The sequence below is a fragment of the Phoxinus phoxinus genome (genome assembly GCF_949152265.1).
Source record: "Phoxinus phoxinus genome assembly, chromosome: 7".
NCBI lineage: Eukaryota > Metazoa > Chordata > Actinopteri > Cypriniformes > Leuciscidae > Phoxinus > Phoxinus phoxinus.
The window spans coordinates 38,932,533-38,955,032 of NC_136882.1; the positions used below are offsets into that span (position 1 = coordinate 38,932,533).

The 22,500-nt window shown below is 42.0% G+C and overlaps 2 protein-coding genes across 6 annotated transcripts in view; one reads left to right on the top strand and one right to left on the bottom strand.

Annotated features, from left to right (window-relative positions):
* LOC307002245 (serine/threonine-protein kinase Nek5) overlaps positions 1-7,115 on the top strand; it is a 36,804-nt gene extending 29,689 nt beyond the window's left edge. For all 5 annotated transcript variants that reach the window (XM_079619661.1, XM_079619660.1, XM_079619658.1 and 2 more), the window contains 3 exons: positions 5,441-5,533; positions 5,657-5,762; positions 6,679-7,115. In XM_079619661.1, the coding sequence (XP_079475787.1) occupies positions 5,441-5,533; positions 5,657-5,762; positions 6,679-7,018 (539 nt within the window). In that variant the 3' untranslated portion in view covers positions 7,019-7,115. The remainder of the gene's footprint in view (positions 1-5,440; positions 5,534-5,656; positions 5,763-6,678) is intronic.
* Positions 7,116-7,266: 151 nt separating this feature from the next.
* The window catches only part of lrrc63 (leucine rich repeat containing 63), a 35,171-nt gene continuing 19,937 nt past the window's right edge, over positions 7,267-22,500 (bottom strand). The window contains exons 4-11 of the mRNA XM_079619665.1: positions 21,702-21,897; positions 18,933-19,067; positions 18,682-18,839; positions 13,985-14,083; positions 13,770-13,906; positions 12,441-12,524; positions 10,635-10,865; positions 7,267-8,650 (exon numbers count right to left, since the gene is read on the bottom strand). Of these exons, the coding sequence (XP_079475791.1) occupies positions 8,473-8,650; positions 10,635-10,865; positions 12,441-12,524; positions 13,770-13,906; positions 13,985-14,083; positions 18,682-18,839; positions 18,933-19,067; positions 21,702-21,897 (1,218 nt within the window). The 3' untranslated portion in view covers positions 7,267-8,472. The remainder of the gene's footprint in view (positions 8,651-10,634; positions 10,866-12,440; positions 12,525-13,769; positions 13,907-13,984; positions 14,084-18,681; positions 18,840-18,932; positions 19,068-21,701; positions 21,898-22,500) is intronic.

Sequence of the window (22,500 nt, forward strand, 5' to 3'; positions counted from 1 at the left end):
TGATCAAAAAAGAGATTAACTCTCTTCTGAGGCGTCGTTCAGAATTCCTCATGCACAAAACCAGACAAACTTATTATTTTAACTCCTCAAAACCCAGTCGTTTACTGGCAATGAAACTTCGGACGGATGAGCACTTTGCTGATATCTTTTGCATTAAAGACAAAAATAACACTATACAATGTGACCCAAAGAAAGTAAATGCTGTTTTCGCCTCCTTCTATCAGGAGTTATATAATTCGGAAAATAATTTTGACAAAGATGTCTGCAATAATTTCCTGAAAGATGTTAAATTATCTCACCTCAGTAATGACGACGCAATAAAATTAGATCAACCAATCACACTACAGGAGTGCGAGACAGCTGCTAGGGACATGCGTAAAGGTAGATCACCAGGTCCAGACGGAATACCACCCGAATTTTATCTTACTTTTTGGCCCCAGATTGGCCCGCTTTTATTGGATATGATTCTTTATTCTGTCAGAGAGGGATCATTTTCTAGGGATGTTAATTCTGCATTAATTTCACTGCTTCTTAAAAAAGGAAAAGATCCAGCTGATTGCGCCAGCTACAGGCCTCTTTCGCTTTTAAATGCAGATTTAAAGATTTACGCAAAATTACTGGCCCGTCGGCTTCAAGGCCATATGACAGAACTGGTACATAGTGATCAAACAGGGTTTATAAAATCTAGACTTGCTACAGATAATGTTAGAAGGCTATTACACATTATACATGATGCTCAAGATTTAAATTCCCCTGCTGCTGTCCTTTCACTAGATGCAATGAAGGCCTTTGACCGCCTGGAGTGGCCATTTCTGTGGGCAGTGCTAAAGTTTATGGGGGTTGGTTTGCCGTTTATTAATATGATTAAGGTCCTGTATAAAAACCCAACAGCTGTAGTACTTACGGGCAAAATTAGTTCCTCTCCATTTGCTGTCTTGAGAGGATCAAGACAAGGCTGTCCTCTTAGCCCTCTGTTATTCGCCCATTCTCTTGAGCCACTGGCACAAGCTATCCGCGGTTCTCCCACAATCGCTCCAATTTCCATTAGAGGTACACACCACCATGTTTCACTTTATGCTGATGATGTTTTATTGTATATAAATAACCCAGTGCAATGTATCCCACATATTTTGTCTACCTTCGATCTTTATGGCAAGCTTTCTGGCTTCAAAATTAACTGGCAGAAATCAGCTTTACTACCTTTAAATCAGGCAATGTGCAATGCTCCCATCCCTGCATCTATTCCAGTTACTAATAACTTCACTTATCTGGGGATAGACATCTCTTCCTCCATACAGACAATTATTAAAAACAATTTTTCTAAAACACTTAACAAAGTTGTGGCGGATCTGGACAGGTGGTCTAACCTTCCAAATTCGCTCCGTGGCAGGGTAGCCATAATTAAAATGAATATTCTGCCCAGAGTCAATTTTGTCAGCTCAATGCTCCCCCTTCCCCCACCCCCTAAATATTGGAGCAAATTGCAGTCAGCAATAAGTAAATTTATGTGGCATGGCAAACGACCTCGTATTAAGCTCACCACCATGCAGCGAGAAAGGCAGGCCGGTGGCCTGTCTCTCCCAAATTTTAAGTTCTATGAGTGGGCCTTCACACTTAGACCTCTCCTATCCTGGTTTCATCCTGATACTCAAGTCTCTTGGCGAACTTTAGAGGAACGGATGATAGCTCCATATTCTTTTACTAATATTTTGCATGCAAAAATCTCACCCCATCAATGCCGTTTGAAATTTGGTCCTATGATTTCATATTTACTTTTGGTATGGAGGAGGGTGGAGAAATTGGCTGGTTGTTTTTCTATCTGGGACCCACACTTTCCAATATTTAACAATGACAGATTGCTGATTGGCGGTTGTCATATTCGATTTCCTGATTGGGAAAAAAAAAACATTTGTACACTTGGGGATATTTATGGGGAGGCGGGGTTACTTACTTTTCAAAATATTTGCATCAAGCATGGTATACCACGTACCTCCTTTTTCTTTTATTTGCAGTTGAGATCGACTCTAAAAAGCAACGGTGCCCCCTTACAAGCTCCGCTCACATCACATCCAATTCGAAAATTGTTTCACTCTGTCGGGAGTACAAGGGGTTTTGTATCAAGACTCTACTGGCTCTTGCTGCGATATGCTTATAGACCTCTGGCGTTGGACACAGTGTGGAGGAGAGATGTTCCAGATTTGTCACCCACATTTGATTGGGATAAAGTGTGGATCAATATAGGTTTATCATCCAGAAACCCTGATCACCAGCAAATTCATTATAATTTTGTACATAGGGTTTATTTTACCCCTAGAAAGCTTCATTTAATGAAGGTTATTGACGATCCTACATGTACTTTCTGTTCTGCTAAAGTGATTGGCAGTTACTTTCACATGTTCTGGGAATGTTCCCCAGTGGCCGACTTTTGGAAGATGATTGCCTTTAACCTCTTTAAGTTGTTTAAGATTAGATTGCCATGTACGCCTGCTACACTTATTTTGAATGATTTGTCAAAGTTGGGGTTGACACTGGACAAGAGAAGGGCATTGTTGGCTGGACTTACAGCTGCTAAAAAACTACTTGCCACACGCTGGAAACCTCCACACTCACTCTGCTTTCGAGCTTGGGTTTTAATGTATTTGGATATTGTTTACTTGGAGTTGTCAACAGCTAGAGTCCACGGTGCCAAAGAGTCAGCAATAGAGGCTTGGCACTCTTTGCTGACCACTCTCCGTGGGCTTTAGATTTAATATGCGAGTGAGATATGGGGATCTGGATCCAAGGGGCGGGTGGGTTCCACATGGGATTTTATTTATTTATATATATGTATATATATATATTTTTTATTTAAATTATTATTATTATTATTATTTTATTTATTTTTATTAATTTATTTATTTTTCTTTTATTTTGTTTCTTTTTCTTTTTTTATGTTAATTATGCTTCATTATATATGCTTATATATAGACATGTATGTAAATGGATGTATATATACATTTATATTCTATTTCTGTGAAGCATGTCTGTATGTTTTTCTCTAAATGAAAAAATAAAGAAAAATTTGATAAAAAAACAAAAAAACAATTAAAAATAACCTCAAATAGGCCTAATAATAATAATAATTATTATTACATTTATGCTACACATTTAGAAGATGCTTTTATCTAAAACAACTTACAAAAAAGGAACACAGCAATTAGTCAAATGTCAGTCATAATACAGGTTAGACAGTGCAGGGTTTTATTTGATTATCACAAATAAACACAAGATTTTGACGCATATCCAAGGGTTTGTGCATGCGGAGTGTGAGCGCGCACTGCATGGCACGGAGGCGCGGGCGCGAACTGTGGAAACAACTTAAAATACTCTATAATTTCTGGTCATACAGAAAAGAATAATACATCATTCGCAACTACTTTTTTGTGTAAACTCACAACAACAAGAAACCGTTGTGCTTTTGTAAAATAAAATAAAACAATCAGGCGCGCTTTCATGATCTCCGTGAACTGGAGCGCGTCTCAAAAATGAACTGAAATGACCAGAAATTATAGAGTATTTTAAGTTGTTTCCACAGTTGATAGGAAAATACAAGTGCTCATACTCCGCACTTGGATATGCGTCAAAATCTTGAATGTGATAATCAAATAAAACCCTGTATTATTATTGTCTAACTGTTCATTTTTTGGATAAAAGCGTCTTCTAAATATGTAGCCTTGTAGCCTGATAATAATAATGATAGGCTGATTATTATTATTATTTGCGTTTATGAGTTCACTTAAGTCATTAATATATTTATCATAAAATAATTTATGAATGCTTTATTTTTAAGCAAAAATTATACAAAAAACGTAGGCCTATTTTATCCAGAACTGTAAAATATAGCCTATAAAAATAAAGCATTGATAACTTATTTTATGATGAACATATTACTGTCTTAAGTGAACTCATGTATAGTTATAAACTCAAATAATAATAATAATAATAATAATAATTATTATTATTACATTTTAGGCTACATATTTAGAAGACGCTTTTGTCCAAAACGTACAAAAAAGGAACAAAGCAATTCGTCAAATATCAGTCATAATACCGGTTAGACAATAATAATAAAGTGCTAAGATTATCACAAATAAACAAAAGATTTTGATGCACGTCATTCATTAAATCGTATATATTCCACCCCATACCCGCGCTACATGCACATGCACGCAGTTAAGACAATTTGATGTATTCCATTTAATAACAATACAAATTATTGTCTAACCTGTATTATGACTGACATTTGAATAATTGCTGTGTTCCTTTTTTGTAAGTTGTTTTAGATAAAAGCATCTTCTAAATGTGTAGCCTAAATGTAATAATTATTATTATTATTATTAGGCCTATTTGAGTTTATTTTTAATTGTTAAATAACCTAACCTTTTACAGTTTTGGAAATGTGTTTGTATTATATTTCTTTTTTATGTGAAGTCTTTTTTGATTATTCTATTAGCTACTGAGGTTTGTGAATTTGTGGGTACAGATTACAAAAACTGAAGGCACGGTTTACAAATCTGAGAGCGCGGATTAGGAACTCGTGGGTACGGTTTATTAACCCGTGGGCACGATTTGTTAAACCGAGGGAACAGTTTGAGAATTCGTGAGTGCGGTTTATAAACTGAGCGGACGGATTTTTTTTTCCTCCCACAGGTTACTTCCCGGGCTCCGTACCCAATTGATAGGCGCAGAGTCCCAGCTGCTACAATGATAATTTTTTTTTTGTTTTTTTTTTGCCCCCCCTGACTCGAACGTCAAACTCCGCCTATGGTCAAGTAGCCGTTTAATATGCGGGATAATGTACATCCAGCCGGTTGTTATCCCAGAATAAACCCCCTTCAGGAGTGAGTGAGTGAGTGTGTGTGTGTGAGTGTGTGTGTGTGTGTGTGTGTGTGTGTGTGTGTGAGTGAGTGAGTGAGTGAGTGAGTGAGTGAGTGATTTCACAATAAACCCCCTTCAGGTGAGTGTGTGTGTGTGTGTGTGTGATTTCACAATAAACCCCCTTCAGGTGAGTGTGTGTGTGTGATTTCACAATGAATCCCCTTCAGGAGTGAGTGAGTGTGTGTGTGAGTGAGTGATTGAGTGATTGATTTTTACAATAAATCCCCTTCAGGTGTGTGTGTGTGAGTGATCTCAGAATAAACCCCATTCATATGTGTGTGTGTGTGTGTGTGTGTGTGTGTGTGTGTGTGTGAGAGTGATCTCAGAATAAACCCCCTTCAGATGTGTGTGTGTTCTCAGAATAAACCCCTTCAGGCGGATGGGATCTGATCCTGATCACCCTGTCAGGGTTTATTCTGAGATAACAACCGGCTGGATGTACACTATCCGTCACTGACAGGCGTCCAGCTGAATGTTGGTCAGCTCGTGATCTGCTGGTGTGATGTCTGATGTGTTGATGTAGTTTCAGAGGAGCAGGAGGAAGGACACAGAAAGCACTGGACGAAGCGTTTGCCGGAGACGCTCCTGAACGCTCTCGCTCAAGCACAGCTCACGGGTAAAACCGCTTCACTCCTCCCGTTCTGCTGGAACTCACACACTCACACTGATATCCCCACACACGAACAACCACTGCCATTCAAATGACTTCAGTCATGTGACGTGTGTGTCGTTCACACAGAGACGCTGATGTCATCAGACGAGAAGCATCTGACAGAGGAAGAGCGTGATGAAGAAGAGTGTGAAGATGAAGAGCGTCTGGAGCCTCGATCAGATGATGAGGACACGTAAGTGACACACACACACACACACGTCTGGTTTACTATCTTTGTGGGGAGTCTCCATAGACGTAATGGTTTTATACTGTCCAAACTGTATATTCTGTGTCCTTACACAAAACCTACCCGTCACACACACACTAACCCGACCCCAAAACCTCTCATCACACACACACACACACACACACACACACACTAACCCTACCCATAAACCTCTCATCACACACACACACACACACACTAACCCTACCCATAAACCTCTCATCACACACACACTAACCCGACCCCAAAACCTCTCATCACACACACACACACACAAACCCGACCCCAAAACCTCTCATCACACACACTAACCCGACCCCAAAACCTCTCATCACACACACACACTTATCCCTACCCATAAACCTCTCATCACACACACACACACACACTAACCCTACCCATAAACCTCTCATCACACACACACACACACACTAACCCATAAACCTACCCATCACACACACACACTAACCCGACCCCAAAACCTCTCATCACACACACATACTAACCCGACCCCAAAACCTCTCATCACACACACACACTAACCCGACCCCAAAACCTCTCATCACACACACACACACACACACACTAACGCATAAACCTACCCATCACACACACACACTAACCCTACCCATAAACCTACCCATCACATTCACTAACCCGACCCCAAAACCTCTCATCACACACACACTAACCCGACCCCAAAACCTCTCATCACACACACACACACACACACACACACTAACCCTACCCATAAACCTACCCATCACATTCACTAACCCGACCCCAAAACCTCTCATCACACACACACTAACCTGACCCTTAAACCTACCCATCACACACACAGATGTTTGAGACGCCGTGACTGAAGTCTGCTTCCCATCAGGAACTTTGAGGAGTCGGAGGACGAGCTGAGAGAGGAGATGTCCGACTCCATGAGGAACCTCTTCATCATCACACAGGAGGAGGACGAGCACACACACACGGACGTCCCGACACAGGAAACACAGGAGGACGAGCACACACACACCGACGACCCGACACAGGAGGACGAGCACACACACACGGACGTCCCGACACAGGAAACACAGGAGGACGAGCACACACACACCGACGACCCGACACAGGAGGACGAGCACACACACACCGACGACCCGACGCAGGAAACACAGGAGAGAGTGAACAGCAGCGCAGAGGAAGATTCCCAGAAAACCACGGTGGAATGAAGGAATCCTTTCTTTTGTTACTCAAGCTGCTATATATATATATACACAGGGTTTGAAATTAACACTCACCAACCCGCCAAATGTGTGTAAAATCAACTGTGGCGGGTAACGCTGTCAAATCACGAGCCAATGTGGCGTTACTTGTGTTTACTCACTTTGCTGGGAAGTTCATGTAAGACAAATCTGTGCAGATTTAGCGCAAATACTCGTGAGTCCTCATGATATATTAAAAACAGTGTATTACACAGAATCTGCTCACACACGTCACAACACATCAAATAACGAAACGCTTGTTCATTTGCATTGAAGCAATAGCGCAGATTAAAAAGCATTTGCTTAACAGAAAATACATTATTATTGTCCAACATCCTACATACACACACATATATAAACTGTGACGTAGGAACATTTCTCTCTTTTTTCTGGATAGTAATAGTTCTGAATTGCCAGTAACTTAAAAATTTAGCTGCTAAATTGGCCGGTAAGTGAAAAAGTTAATTTCAAACTCTGCGCATATATGTATATATATAAATATATATACATACATACATACACACACTACTGGTCAAAAGTTTGGAATAATTAAGAATATTTTTGAAAGAATTCTCTTCTGCTCACCAAGGCTGCATTTATTTGATAAATACCGTAAGTTGTAAATATCGTAAGAACAGTGATATTGTAAAATATTATTACATTGTAAATCTGCTGTTTTCTATGTGAATATATAGTAAAATGTAATTTATTCCTGTGATCAAAGCTGAATGTTCAGCATCATTACTCCAGTCTTCAGTGTCACATGATCCTTCAGAAATCAGTGTAATATGATGATCTGATGCTCAAGACACATTTATGATTATTATTAATGTTGAAAACTGTTGTGCTAATTCACATTTTTGTGTTCATTCAGATGTTTTAATAGTGTCTCTAACTTTAGTAGTTTTTCCTCCTGAAGTTTAGAGTCAGAGTGGGTTTGATTCATTCAAATTTATTGATTTGTGACATTTGACCTTCATGTGTCCGTTTCATAAATGTTTTAATATATGAAGGTAAAGACTGCTGTTTATGGCCATGTATTATTATATTGGTGCATATAGTCTTAAGTCAAATTATGCCTTGATTATTTGAACTAGATTTTTACATCTTACATGAAACTATCTACTGTACAACGACTGATTCATATGAAGCTTCCTCTGAGAAAAATATTCTTTAAATAATTTTCAGAGCAAATACAAAAACAGATTTCCTTTTATTTTTCTATGTACTGTAAAGTTGCTGTGGAACAATGTATAGTATAAAGCAGTAGATAAACATTGACAGGACAGTATTCGGCCTCGAGAAGAAGCTCAAAACAATCAAAATGAAAGTATTTGATGTTTTTTTCCCATGGATTTGATTTTTCTGTGAAAGTGTTTTAGAGAAGAGTGAATCTGCAGAAGAATAAATGTGTTGTCTGATCAAACACTCGCTGGCTGTACGCTGATGTTGTGATTCCTGAATCTGTGGAGACACGCAGGAGAACAGCAGAAGAACAGGACCGGGACAAACTGAAGCCCAAACACACCGTGAACGGGACGGATGAGCTTCAGACCCGGGCCGAACATGGGTCCAGAACAAGCTTCACACACACCAGCTCTGAGAACACACACACGCATTATACAGTATGTTTATTACTTCACTAGATGAACCTTCCAACGAGTCTATAGATTAGTCATTCTGGTTACAATTAAAAACATTAAATTCTGCAAATGCTCAATCAATCTCAATTCTGCCTGAGAAAAGTGTGATTTATTCACTTTGTCTAAAAAATGCATAAAAAAAGTTAATAAAAGTTACGGTTTTAAGCTGTCTGAAAGTGATGCTTTCGAATTTGAAATGACTCAATGTTTTAAAGGTTTCAATTCTACATCCTGTTTGCTATATGGACAGGTGTCTGTTTGATTGAGTGTGTGGACAGGTGTCTGTTTGATTGAGTGTGTGGACAGGTGTCTGTTTGATTGAGTGTGTGGACAGGTGTCTGTTTGATCGAGTGTGTGGACAGGTGTCTGTTTGATTGAGTGCGTGGACAGGTGTCTGTTTGATTGAGTGTGTGGACAGGTGTCTGTTTGATTGAGTGTGTGGACAGGTGTCTGTTTGATTGAGTGTGTGGACAGGTGTCTGTTTGATTGAGTGTGTGGACAGGTGTCTGTTTGATTGAGTGTGTGGACAGGTGTCTGTTTGATTGAGTGCGTGGACAGGTGTCTGTTTGATTGAGTGTGTGGACAGGTGTCTGTTTGATCGAGTGTGTGGACAGGTGTCTGTTTGATTGAGTGCGTGGACGGGTGTCTGTTTGATTGAGTGTGTGGACGGGTGTCTGTTTGATCGAGTGTGTGGACAGGTGTCTGATTGAGTGTGTGGACAGGTGTCTGTTTGATCGAGTGTGTGGACAGGTGTCTGTTTGATTGAGTGTGTGGACGGGTGTCTGTTTGATCGAGTGTGTGGACAGGTGTCTGTTTGATCGAGTGTGTGGACAGGTGTCTGTTTGATCGAGTGTGTGGACAGGTGTCTGTTTGATCGAGTGTGTGGACAGGTGTCTGTTTGATTGAGTGTGTGGACAGGTGTCTGTTTGATTGAGTGTGTGGACGGGTGTCTGTTTGATCGAGTGTGTGGACAGGTGTCTGTTTGATTGAGTGTGTGGACAGGTGTCTGTTTGATCGAGTGTGTGGACGGGTGTCTGTTTGATTGAGTGTGTGGACGGGTGTCTGTTTGATTGAGTGTGTGGACAGGTGTCTGTTTGATTGAGTGTGTGGACAGGTGTCTGTTTGATTGAGTGTGTGGACAGGTGTCTTTTATACAGGTAACGAGTTCAAACAGGTGCAGTTAATACAGGTAATGAGTGGAGAACATTTTTCAAGGAAAAAACGCTTAAATATGTCATTTTGGTGATCAAAGATGAGTTTTAAGGGATAAAATGATTGACTACAGGGGAACTTTAGAGATCTACATCTCTAGGTGTGATGGTTTAAGTGAACATGAATGATGGACCCCTGTACTAGAGGACGATTACAACATGAAATAAACACTGCATAAGTTTCTTTCAAATGTGTCATGAACTCTATATAACTAGTAGAAGGTTCTTGAGTTGGTCAATATCTGGTTCAAAAGGACTTTCACACAAAGTAGTTATCCTCATATATATATTACACATTGCCAAATGAACAGTTTAATTTTTTGGACTTTTCGGACTAAAGGTCCTTGCAGTTTTCTAGTCTGAAATTTTCACACATTAAAAAATCTATACGACCTCACGTTACACACTTTTGTCCATCATAAAAAAAAATTGTATCAGGTTCGATTTTCTGCTTTTTTCGCATCTGTAGCAAGCATTTTGAGAGGTGTTTTGACAATTCAGAGCCACCGAATGACGAATACGAAAAAACTCATACGAAAGTCTCGGACTCAGTGTGCAAGGACCTTCAGTCTGACGGTAAGTTGCTCTAATAAAGTAACTGATTACTAGCTACTACTTACATAATCAACAGTGTAATCAGAATACTATACTAATTACTCTCTCTAAGTATTGCATCATTACATTCTCAGAGTGTGTAGTGAAGGACAGTGTGATGTGTGTGTGTTTTACCTGCGCAGGACGAGCTGTGCGGCAGGCGGCAGGTGTGTGAGTGTGTGTGTGTGTGTGAGTGTGTGTGCGGCCGTGTGCAGCAGCGTCTGTGGAGAGTTGCAGCTGTTCTCGCTCCACAGTAACATGTGTGTGTAATTCCCAGACAGCCTGAGCTCCGACACACACACACACAGCAGACCGGAGGGAAGAGCCACTAACTGATTCCCTTCAACGTTCAGAGACCTCAGAGACCTGAACACACACACACACACACACACACTGAACGCTCTTAAATAATAAATACAGAGTGAATTCTATTATTAAGGTCCGTTCACACCGAGAATGATAACTATAACGATAAAGCTTTGATAATTGTTGTAATTCTGAGAATAGCATGCCATAGTTCACACAACTTCCTGAAGAAAATGTGAGTGGTGCTCGGCATTCGGTTGCTAGGGTGTGGTTACACAGTTACCATGGTGATATTTACAGACCGATTTCCCAACCGAAACAAACAAGTCCACCTCCATGTCTATACGATGTTCTGGTACTGAGATATAAGTTATTCATGTGTTTGTACGGTTGCTAGGGTACTCTTTATGGTTACTAGGGCTTGCTTGTACAGTTTATGGGTTTATACAGTTTATTTCTACAATGTTCTGGTGCTGAGATTTAGCTTGTTAATGTTGTTTAATGGTTTCTAGGGTCCTGTAACTGGTTGCTATGGTGTGGCTATGAAGTTATGTCACTACTTATTAGCTGCTTGATAGGCCGAGTCAAAAGAGCTCAACCCCAAGTCTCTCTGACCTTCTGATCTAAAGATATGATCTTACAAATTTTGTGCCAATGTTAAGACTATGATACTTTTTTCGGACGATTTATCGCCCGCCGGACAAACATCGTACACCCGATCGCTTATAAAAGTCATAACACACCTCTCCTCAATAAACCGCTCGATTTGACACCTCATTCATGGGTCTACAAGAAACAGTGCGGGAGGAGTAGCGTGCCGAAGTTAAGTATGAGCAATAACAATAGTGATGCCTTGCCCACTAATGTGATAATGACACAGAGAAACAATATCATTGGAACCACTTTCAGAGTGATATTTTCCTGCTGATGATCGATAAAAACACTGACAGCCAATCACAATCCATCCTGCTTTAAAGAGTTCGAGCATTAATAGCGGCAGACGACAAAACTGCAGTGTACGCTAATAATAAACAGAACAATATCATCTGCCGGTGTCATTATAGTTATATTAATACTTATTGCAATGGTTATCATTACATTTATCACTATAGTTATAGCTGTAGTTTTCATTATCGTTATAGTTATTGTAATAATTATCGCTACATTTATCACTATAGCTATAGTTTTTGTTAGTTATCATTATAGTTATTGAAATACTTGTCGCTATAGTTATTGTTACATTTATCGCTATAGTTTTTTTCATTAGTTAACATTATAGTTATTGCAATAGTTATCGTTACATTTATTCATATATTTATCACTATAGTTATTGCAATAGTTATCATTACATTTATTTCTATAGTTATCACTATAGCTATAGTTTTCAGTAGTTATTGTTACATTTTCCAGTTTATTTATTGCTATAGTTATAGCTACAGTTTTGTTAGTTATCGTTATACAGTAGTTAAAGCTATAGTTATCATATTTATAATTATCGATATAGTTATTGCTATCATTATAGTTATTTTAAATTACCATAATAGTATCGCTATAGTTACATTTATTATTATAGTTATCAGTTTAGGTGTGAATGGATGATCTGGTATGAAGTGTTGGTTAATAATGAGTGATGACCTGAGGTGTCTGATGTCACTGCTGAGGGATCCGAGGAGATTATAGGACACGTCCAGATGCTGCAGACAGGCCAGAGAGAACAGCCTACACACACACACACACACACACACACACACACACACACACACACACACGCGAAGAGAGAGAGAGAGAAATAAAGTGAAGCAGAGCAGCAGAACATCTGAGCGGTTCAGTTTCATCAGATCTTAAACTACTAGAAATAGCAGAAAAAATGGTGTAAAATTCAAAATGATGATATAGCCTGTTAACTGTCAGTCATTTTGGCGCACTTTATTTATTGTTTTTTCTTGATCACATTTGTTACTAATCATCATCACCTTGATGATTCCTCAATTCCTCCTGTGAAAACCGTTATGTAATTAGACATTGCGTTCTCTTTTAGCGGCTCAATTTCTGTGATATCAACTTCAAATGTGGAACACAACTTGGTCAGACATATAGATCTGATTTCAAAACATTTGATAAAATATAACTTTGATCTATAACTTTTCTTTTCCACTTTCAGTTTTTAAGTGCTTTCACTTCTGCAATAATCTGCTGAGTGTCTTTTTAAAAGAGACCAAACTGTTTTAAAGTGGTCATGTGATGCGATTTCTTGTTTTCCTTTCGTGTGCTGAAGCTGCTAGTGCGAGTATGAGATCTGCAGTTACACAGCTCAGTCTCAAACCAGAGATATTCTTTATAAACGTTACGACTCAGCCAAGCCTTCCTAAAGCGCTTCGTTCAAACACTCCTCCACAAATCTACGTCAGTGTGTGTGTGTGTGTGTGTGTGTGTGTGTCTGTGTGTGTGTGAGAGAGAGAGAGAGAGAGAGAGTGTGTGTGTGTCTGTGTGTGTGTGTCTGTGTGTGTGTGAGAGAGAGAGAGAGAGAGAGAGAGAGTGTGTGTGTGTGTCTGTGTGTGTGTGTGTGTGTGTGTGTGTGTGTGTGTGTGTGTGTGTGTGTGAGAGAGAGAGAGAGAGTGTGTGTGTGTGTGTGAGAGAGAGTGTGTGTGAGAGAGAGAGTGTGTGTGTGAGAGAGAGTGTGTGTGTGTGTGTGTGTGTGTGAGAGAGAGCGAGAGTGTGTGTGTGTGTGTGTGTGTGTGAGAGAGAGTGTGTGTGTGTGTGTGTGTGTGTGTGTGTGAGAGAGAGAGTGTGTGTGTGTGAGAGAGTGTGTGTGTGTGTGTGTGAGTGTGTGTGAGAGTGTGTGTGTGTGTGTGTATGTGTGTGTGTGTATGTGTGTGTGTGTGTGTGTGTGTGTGAGAGAGAGAGAGAGAGAGAGAGAGAGAGAGAGAGAGTGTGTGTGTGTGTGTGTGTGTGTGTGTCTCTCACTGGTTGGGCAGTTGTGTGATCTTGCAGAAGGACACGACCAGCGTCTGGAGTTTGTGGAGTTTGTTGATTTGAGCGGGAAGCTCCTCTATGGGGTTATTCCTCATCTTCAACACCTGCAGCTGATGAAGATCACACACCTGGAGGAGGAAGACGAGAGACGTCAAACATCGTGATCTGAATCATGACAGGAAACAGAACGGATGTAGCGCGAGCACCTCCTGAGGCACGTGTGTGAGGTCATTGAAGGACACGTTCAGATACTGGAGACGATCAGACAGTGACGTCACGTCAGGAAGATCACGGATGAAATGAGCCTGCGGGAAAACACAATCTTATTAGAAAAATCCAGCTTTTAATGTCTGTGTGATGTTTTTAATCTGCTTTAAGACAAACCATGTGTAAGTTCATAAGTCGACAGCATTGCTGAGTATTTTCTGCTTAAAACTGCAGTGAACCAAAGACAGTCTCAAAAACACGGTTTGAAATCGCTGGTGTTTCTGACGTCACACACTACCTTGTAACCAATCAGATCAACGAGTGATCGTCAACCAGTGGATCTCTGAGTGGAGGCGGGGCTCATTTGCATATTCATAGAACCGCGTATACTAAATGAGGCAACGGTGTCGAGTTACATTCAAGATATTTTAAGGCATGAAGATTTTTTTCAAGGAAACACTTAAATATGTAATTTTGGTGACCAAAGATGAGTTTTAAGGGATACAAGTATTGACTACAGAGGGACTTTGAGAATATTTCATCTCATTATTGCTATAAATGGTACTGAGAACAAACCATTTACCACGGTGAAATCACAGTAATACACATCCACTCGTGGATTATTACTTTTACTGACAGCAGTGTTCAATAAACAGCTACATTTATTAGTATTAATGATTAATCAATGTATATGCTTTGAGTAATCAATGATAATGCTTCCATCTACACTTGTTAAAGTGTAAAATGCTAATTTGGTATTAACCAAAATGTTTAAAGTTAATAGTTTTGGAAAACAATGTGTGCACATATTCATACTTATATCTCATCTACGTCTGATGAACATAAACTGAAGCTAATATTGACCCAAGACACTCATTCCACTCAACAAAACACAAATACAGATGTGACCAAAAACAGTTCCTTAAACTGCAAATAAAAATAAATGAGGCAAGAGGGAAGTGCACATGCTCTTCTTCCTGTTTTAATCACAGTGTTTCATTTCCTAAAGTCATAAAGCTCTTTGTGTGGATGCAGAAGCTTCTCCTACAGAAGATCTGTTGTCCACACGCCAGGACTGAAGACACAGAGAACACAATCTGTCTTTACATGCACAGAGGAACTCAAGACTGACTTAATACTGGAATAAAAGGGGCGAGCGATGATGTAACTGACCTCAAACACACATCGTGACGGATGTCACACACACACACACACACACACACACACACACACACACACACACACACACACACACACACACACACACACACACACACACACAGAATCATTGTTGTCCTGTAGTAACTGCATGTGAGACCAGGTGCTGCTGGTTAAATGAATAATGCACGAGAATGCAGCGTAAAGTGAGTGACGTCAGTGAGTGTGTTGTCAAGCAAGGAGAGCGAGCGGTAGCAGTGTCTGTGAGGGAAAAAATAGATCACGGCCGGTCTTGGAGCCCGAAACAGATCAAGTGTAACATCTCATATCAAAGTTGTATAACCTATTTATTTAGAAACAACGTCATTCATTTGATGAATGCTCAAGCCCGATTTTATATATCCTCAGCTCGAGTCCGAGTCCAAGTACGAGTCATCAGTCCGCGAGTCCAAGTCGAGTCACGAGTCCAGAGAATAAGGACTCGAGTACTCCATCACTCTCACTCACTCACTCACTCACACACTCACTCACACACTCACTCACTCACACACTCACTCACTCACACACTCACTCACACACTCACTCACTCACACACTCACTCACACACTCACTCACACACTCACTCACACACTCACTCACTCACTCACTCACTCACTCACTCACTCAAACTCACTCACTCACTCACTCTCACTCACTCAAACTCTCTCACTCACTCAAACTCACTCACTCACTCACTCACTCACTCACTCTCACTCACTCTCTCACTCACTCACTCACTCACTCAAACTCACTCACTCTCTCACTCACTCACTCACTCACTCAAACTCACTCACTCTCACTCACTCACTCACACACTCACACACTCACACACTCTCACTCACTCACTCACTCACTCACTCACTCACTCACTCACTCACACACTCACTCTCACTCACTCACACACTCACACACTCACTCACTCACTCACTCACTCACTCACTCAAACTCACTCACTCTCACTCACTCACACACTCACACACTCACTCTCACTCACTCACACACTCACACACTCACTCACACACTCACTCACTCACTCACTCACTCACTCACTCACTCACTCACACACTCTCTCACACACTCACTCTCACTCACTCACACACTCACTCTCACTCACTCACACACTCACTCACACACTCACTCACTCACTCACTCACTCAAACTCACTCAAACTCACTCACTCTCACTCACTCACTCACTCACACACTCTCACTCACTCAAACTCACTCACTCAAACTCACTCACTCACTCTCTCACTCTCTCACTCACTCACTCAAACTCACTCTCTCACTCACTCTCACTCACTCTCACTCACTCACTCTCTCACTCTCTCACTCACTCACTCAAACTCACTCTCACACTCACTCTCACTCACTCACTCAAACTCACTCTCTCACTCACTCACTCACTCACTCACTCTCTCACTCACTCACTCAAACTCACTCACTCACACACTCACACACTCACACACTCACACACTCACTCACTCACACACTCACACACTCACTCACTCACTCACTCACTCACTCACACACTCACTCTCACTCACTCTCTCACTCACACACTCACTCACTCACTCTCACTCACTCTCTCACTCACTCAAACTCACTCACTCTCACTCACTCACTCACTCTCTCACTCACACACTCACTCACTCACTCTCACTCACTCTCTCACTCACTCACTCACTCACTCACTCAAACTCACTCACTCTCACTCACTCACTCACTCACACACTCACACACTCTCACTCACTCAAACTCACTCACTCACACACTCACACACTCACACACTCACTCACTCACACACTCACACTCTCACTCACTCTCTCACTCACACACTCACTCACTCACTCTCACTCACTCTCTCACTCACTCAAACTCACTCACTCTCACTCACTCACTCACTCTCTCACTCACACACTCACTCACTCACTCACTCTCACTCACTCTCTCACTCACTCACTCACTCACTCACTCAAACTCACTCACTCACTCACTCACTCACTCACACACTCACACACTCACTCACTCACTCACTCACTCAAACTCACTCACTCACTCTCACACTCACTCTCACTCACTCACTCAAACTCACTCTCTCACTCACACACTCACACACTCACACACTCACTCACTCACTCACTCACTCACTCAAACTCACTCACTCACTCACTCACTCACTCACTCTCTCACTCACTCACTCACTCAAACTCACTCACTCACTCACACACTCACACACTCACACACTCACTCACTCACTCACTCACACACTCACTCACTCACTCACTCACTCACTCACTCACTCACTTACTCACACACTCACTCACTCACTCACTCAAACTCACTCACTCAAACTCACTCACTCACACACTCACTCACTCACTCAAACTCACTCACTCACACACTCACTCACTCACACACACACTCACTCACTCACTCAAACACTCACTCACTCACACACTCACTCACTCACTCACTCACTCACTCAAACTCACTCACTCACACACTCACTCACTCACACACTCACTCACTCACACACTCACTCACTCACTCAAACTCACTCACTCACACACTCACTCACTCACACACTCACTCACTCACTCAAACTCACTCACTCACACACTCACTCACTCACTCACACACTCACTCACTCACTCACTCACTCACTCACTCACTCACTCACTCACTCACTCACTCACACACTCACTCACACACTCACTCACTCACACACTCACTCACTCACTCACACACTCACTCACTCACACACTCAAACTCACTCACTCACTCAAACTCACTCACTCACTCACTCACTCACACACTCACTCACTCACTCACACACTCACTCACTCACACACTCACTCACTCACTCACTCACTCACACACTCAAACTCACTCACTCACTCAAACTCACTCACTCACTCACTCACTCACACACTCACACACTCACTCACTCACTCTCAAACTCACTCACTCACACACTCACTCACTCACACACTCACTCACTCACACACTCACTCACTCACTCACTCAAACTCACTCACTCACACACTCACTCACTCACACACTCACTCAAACTCACTCACTCACACACTCACTCACTCACTCACTCACTCACTCACTCACTCACTCACTCACTCACTCACTCACTCACTCACTCACTCAAACTCACTCACTCACTCACTCACTCACTCACTCACTCAAACTCACTCACTCACTCACTCTCACACTCACTCACTCACTCACTCACTCACTCACTCACAACTCACTCACTCACTCACTCACTCACTCACTCACTCAAACTCACTCAAACTCACTCTCACTCACTCAAACTCTCTCACTCACTCAAACTCACTCACTCTCTCACTCACTCACTCACTCACTCACTCAAACTCACTCACTCTCTCACTCACTCACTCACATTCACTCTTACACAAACACACACTCAGTCTCACACACACTCACTCACTCACTCACTCACAGTCAAACACACTCACACACACCTTGAAGCTGAGGCTGGTTCCTCCTCGTGTGAGGCAGTCCAGGACGCTGAGCTCAGACACACTGATGACGTCACACTCTCCTGCGCACCGGAACGGGGAGCGAGAGCGACGGGATCCCTGGAAGTGTTTGCTGGTCACCGCGTTCAGGACCACATGTGCTGTGTGTGGACAGATGATGACAAGTTCAGAAAGAATCAGCATATCAGAATGATTTCTGAAGGATCATGTGACTCTGAGGTGTGTGTTCTTGCCTGTGTACGGCGCATGAAGTGTGTGTTCAGTGCGCAGCTCATCCACTGATTGACCTTCGGACGCTCCACACACTCCAGAATCAATCCTGAAGGAGTTTCGTGCTCGTGCTTCGGACTGAACCATTGCTGCTAACTCTGAACACACACAGGTTTGGGAGTTTATGTCAGGTGTGGCTCACTTCTGGGTACAAATTAGTACAAAATATGGTTAAGTAGTTACACACACACACACACACACACTGCTGTCTGTATCTGCCCGTCTCTACAGTCAGAGTGTGATTGCTCAGTCTGTACCTCGTCATCATTCTTCTGAGTTTACAGTCTTTCACTGTACTCAGGTATTCTGCGGTTGTGTATTCTCTATTTAGGGCCGAATAACATTCAAGTTTACTTTGTTTTTTGGTTGTTTCAGTCCAATAGGTCAGGTAATTCTCCTGTTGTGCTTTTATAATTTGGTTGGGCCGGATTGTGTGGGTGAGGGTGTCAGTGTCCTGAAGCTGATTACTGTGAGTCGTGTTAGTGTGTGTGTGGAGCCTCATGACCAGCTGTGTGTGTGTGTGTGTGTGGAGCCTCAGGACCAGCTGAAGGAGGGGGCTCTTCTCACTGTTCATCTCATGGCTTTTCCGGCGCAAATGAACCTTTGGTCTAATTACACATTGTTACCTAGTCAACCGTTATCTGAGATTTGTTTTCATGATTATCGAATGTAAATAGTTTTATCTCTAAAAACAGTTTAGCCTATAACGCTAGTAATACGCTAGTATAACGCTAGTATAACGCTAGTATATAGGGCATTGAGTTATGACAAATAAAAATCGCTTCTCAAAATAGCCCCACACTAACACGGCAGCATAATGAGGGTCCCTACCTTCAAACCGAAGCATTGAGAACTTTGACAGTGTCCAGACAGTTTAATAAGAAGATATTTTATACATACAGTCAACTTCACGTATACAGGCTGAAGCCATCTTTGAAAAACAGACTCTATCAGTCGATCTAGGAACGCCGATCCAAGTGCGCTGAACTGTGTAGAATCTCATATGGTCCAGCGCACTTGGATCGGCGTTCCTAGATCGACTGATAGAGACTGTTTTTCAAAGATGGCTTCTGCTTGTATACGTGAAGTTGACTGTATGTATAAAATGTATACCAAAAGTTCATTTATTTCAGTAATTCAACTTAAAAGGTGAAACTAATATATTATATAGACTCATTACATACAAAGTGAGATATTTCAAGCCTTTATTTGTTATAATTTTGATGATTATGGCTTACAGCTTATGAAAACCCCAAATTCAAAATTAGAATATTGTGAAAAGGTAGTAATTCGCCTTTGGCTAAGCCACGCCCTAGAATGTAGATTGACCAATCACAGCGCAGCCAAGAACGAGCTCCCACAGCGGTCCGACACTTCTCCACAGCGCTCCATTGACTTCAACGCAGGAGGCTCATATTTTTGGTCTCGGCAGGCTATTACCGTCGTAGTTTTATCAGAAATACGGTTAACCGTTGTGCCTGGGGCATTTGTAACACAGATACGCGTTTCCCAGAGAGGTTGGAGGGGGGTGTCCGTTTTTTTCCCTTCCCAAAACCGAAGTCAAATCCTGACAAGTGTCGTTTTTGGATTAAACTGTGTGGACGTCCTCAGTCAGCGAAACCCCTCAAGATCAACAAGCACACTTTTGTGTTTTAACCTTACTGTGAAGTTATACTAGTTAGACAGTTTTATGTTATGATTTCGGTTCTCTAACGTTACCCTAATTGTTGATACGCTAGCACACGCTGCAAATAAATACAACTTTATACTCGCGTAGTCCGTATGCTTTTGCCTCTATTTGGATGTCCTGTTGTTGTTGCGTTTCTACGTTATGTCTTGAATATAGCCTTCAAACGCACACTGCAGCCGCTTTTGCCTACTTCTATCCGACACTTTATTTGCTGCGTTATAACAGTTTGATAAAATTTCAGCAGGAAGAGCCGTCACAGCATAAGCCATGTTGATACCAAACCAGAGCCCAGATGAAGTTGATGGACATAGCAACAGTAACTAAGGGGGGCGGGGCTTAGCCAAAGGTGAATTCTATCATAATTGCATTTAATTCAATAAAATGTAGTAATCTCACCATAAATGCATTTATTTAAATACTATTTTTCACAGTCATCTTTTTACTTTAAGACCGGGGTAAAGCAAGAAAAACTACAATTTACTTTAACAAGTCTCATTCATGGAGGTGGAAAAACAAGTTCTTTGTGACATGCAAGATTAATTGTATAAAGATATAAATTATACAAAAGAAAAGGTATGAGTCTGCTGTTAATTTTAAGTTTTTATTAAAAAAATGTATGCGATTTGAATATAAGTATAGCCCTACATGGTTAAATATAATCTATATAGAAGTAATGCATTGAATAACACGTTGTTTAAAATGTTCAAACGTGAATGCGTCTATTAATGAGTGTATGTGTGTACAAAGAGAATCGCAATGCTGACAAAACTTTTACAAAATAAAAGATGCTGATAACTTCTGGATTTGAAATACTCATAGGGAGTAAATGTGTTTGTGGTACAGCCGCGGGTCAGTTGCGCACTGCAGACGCAGCATGTGTGAAAGCAGCACTATAGCGCGCGCGGCTGCTGTACCGCACGGAGTGTGTGTGAAACGGGTCATTGCTCGTCTGTTGCATTAGTTCTCACACTCTGGCCCTGCGCACACACACACACACGCACACCACTGAAAGTCCAGCAGGATGTTTTGATGTGTGTATTACCACATATGATCTGTCTCTGAGGGATCCTGCGTGTGGGCGGGGTCAGACTCTCGCAGCTCAGCGTCTGATTGGCTGTTTCCCACTGCCAGCCTCTGTGCAGCTCCGACAGGAACAAACGCAGAAGCTTCTCATAATTACAGCTGGACAGAACCGTCTTCCTCAGATCGTCCCGAGACCCGCGGCCCGACCGGCACACCTGCAGGAGTCAGAGGCAGAAGAGGTCACACACACACACACACACACACCGACCGGCACACCTGCAGGAGTCAGAGGCAGAAGAGGTCACACACACACACACACACACACACACACACACACAATCACCGACCGGCACACCTGCAGGAGTCAGAGGCAGAAGAGGTCACACACACACACACACACCGACCGGCACACCTGCAGGAGTCAGAGGCAGAAGAGGTCACACACACACACACTCACCGACCGGTGCACCTGCAGGAGTCAGAGGCAGAAGAGGTCACACACACACACACACACACACTCACTGACCGGTGCACCTGCAGGAGTCAGAGGCAGAAGAGGTCACACACACACACACACACTCACTGACCGGTGCACCTGCAGGAGTCAGAGGCAGAAGAGGTCACACACACACACACACACACACAATCACCGACCGGCACACCTGCAGGAGTCAGAGGCAGAAGAGGTCACACACACACACACACACACACACAATCACCGACCGGCACACCTGCAGGAGTCAGAGGCAGAAGAGGTCACACACACACACACACACTCACCGACCGGCACACCTGCAGGAGTCAGAGGCAGAAGAGGT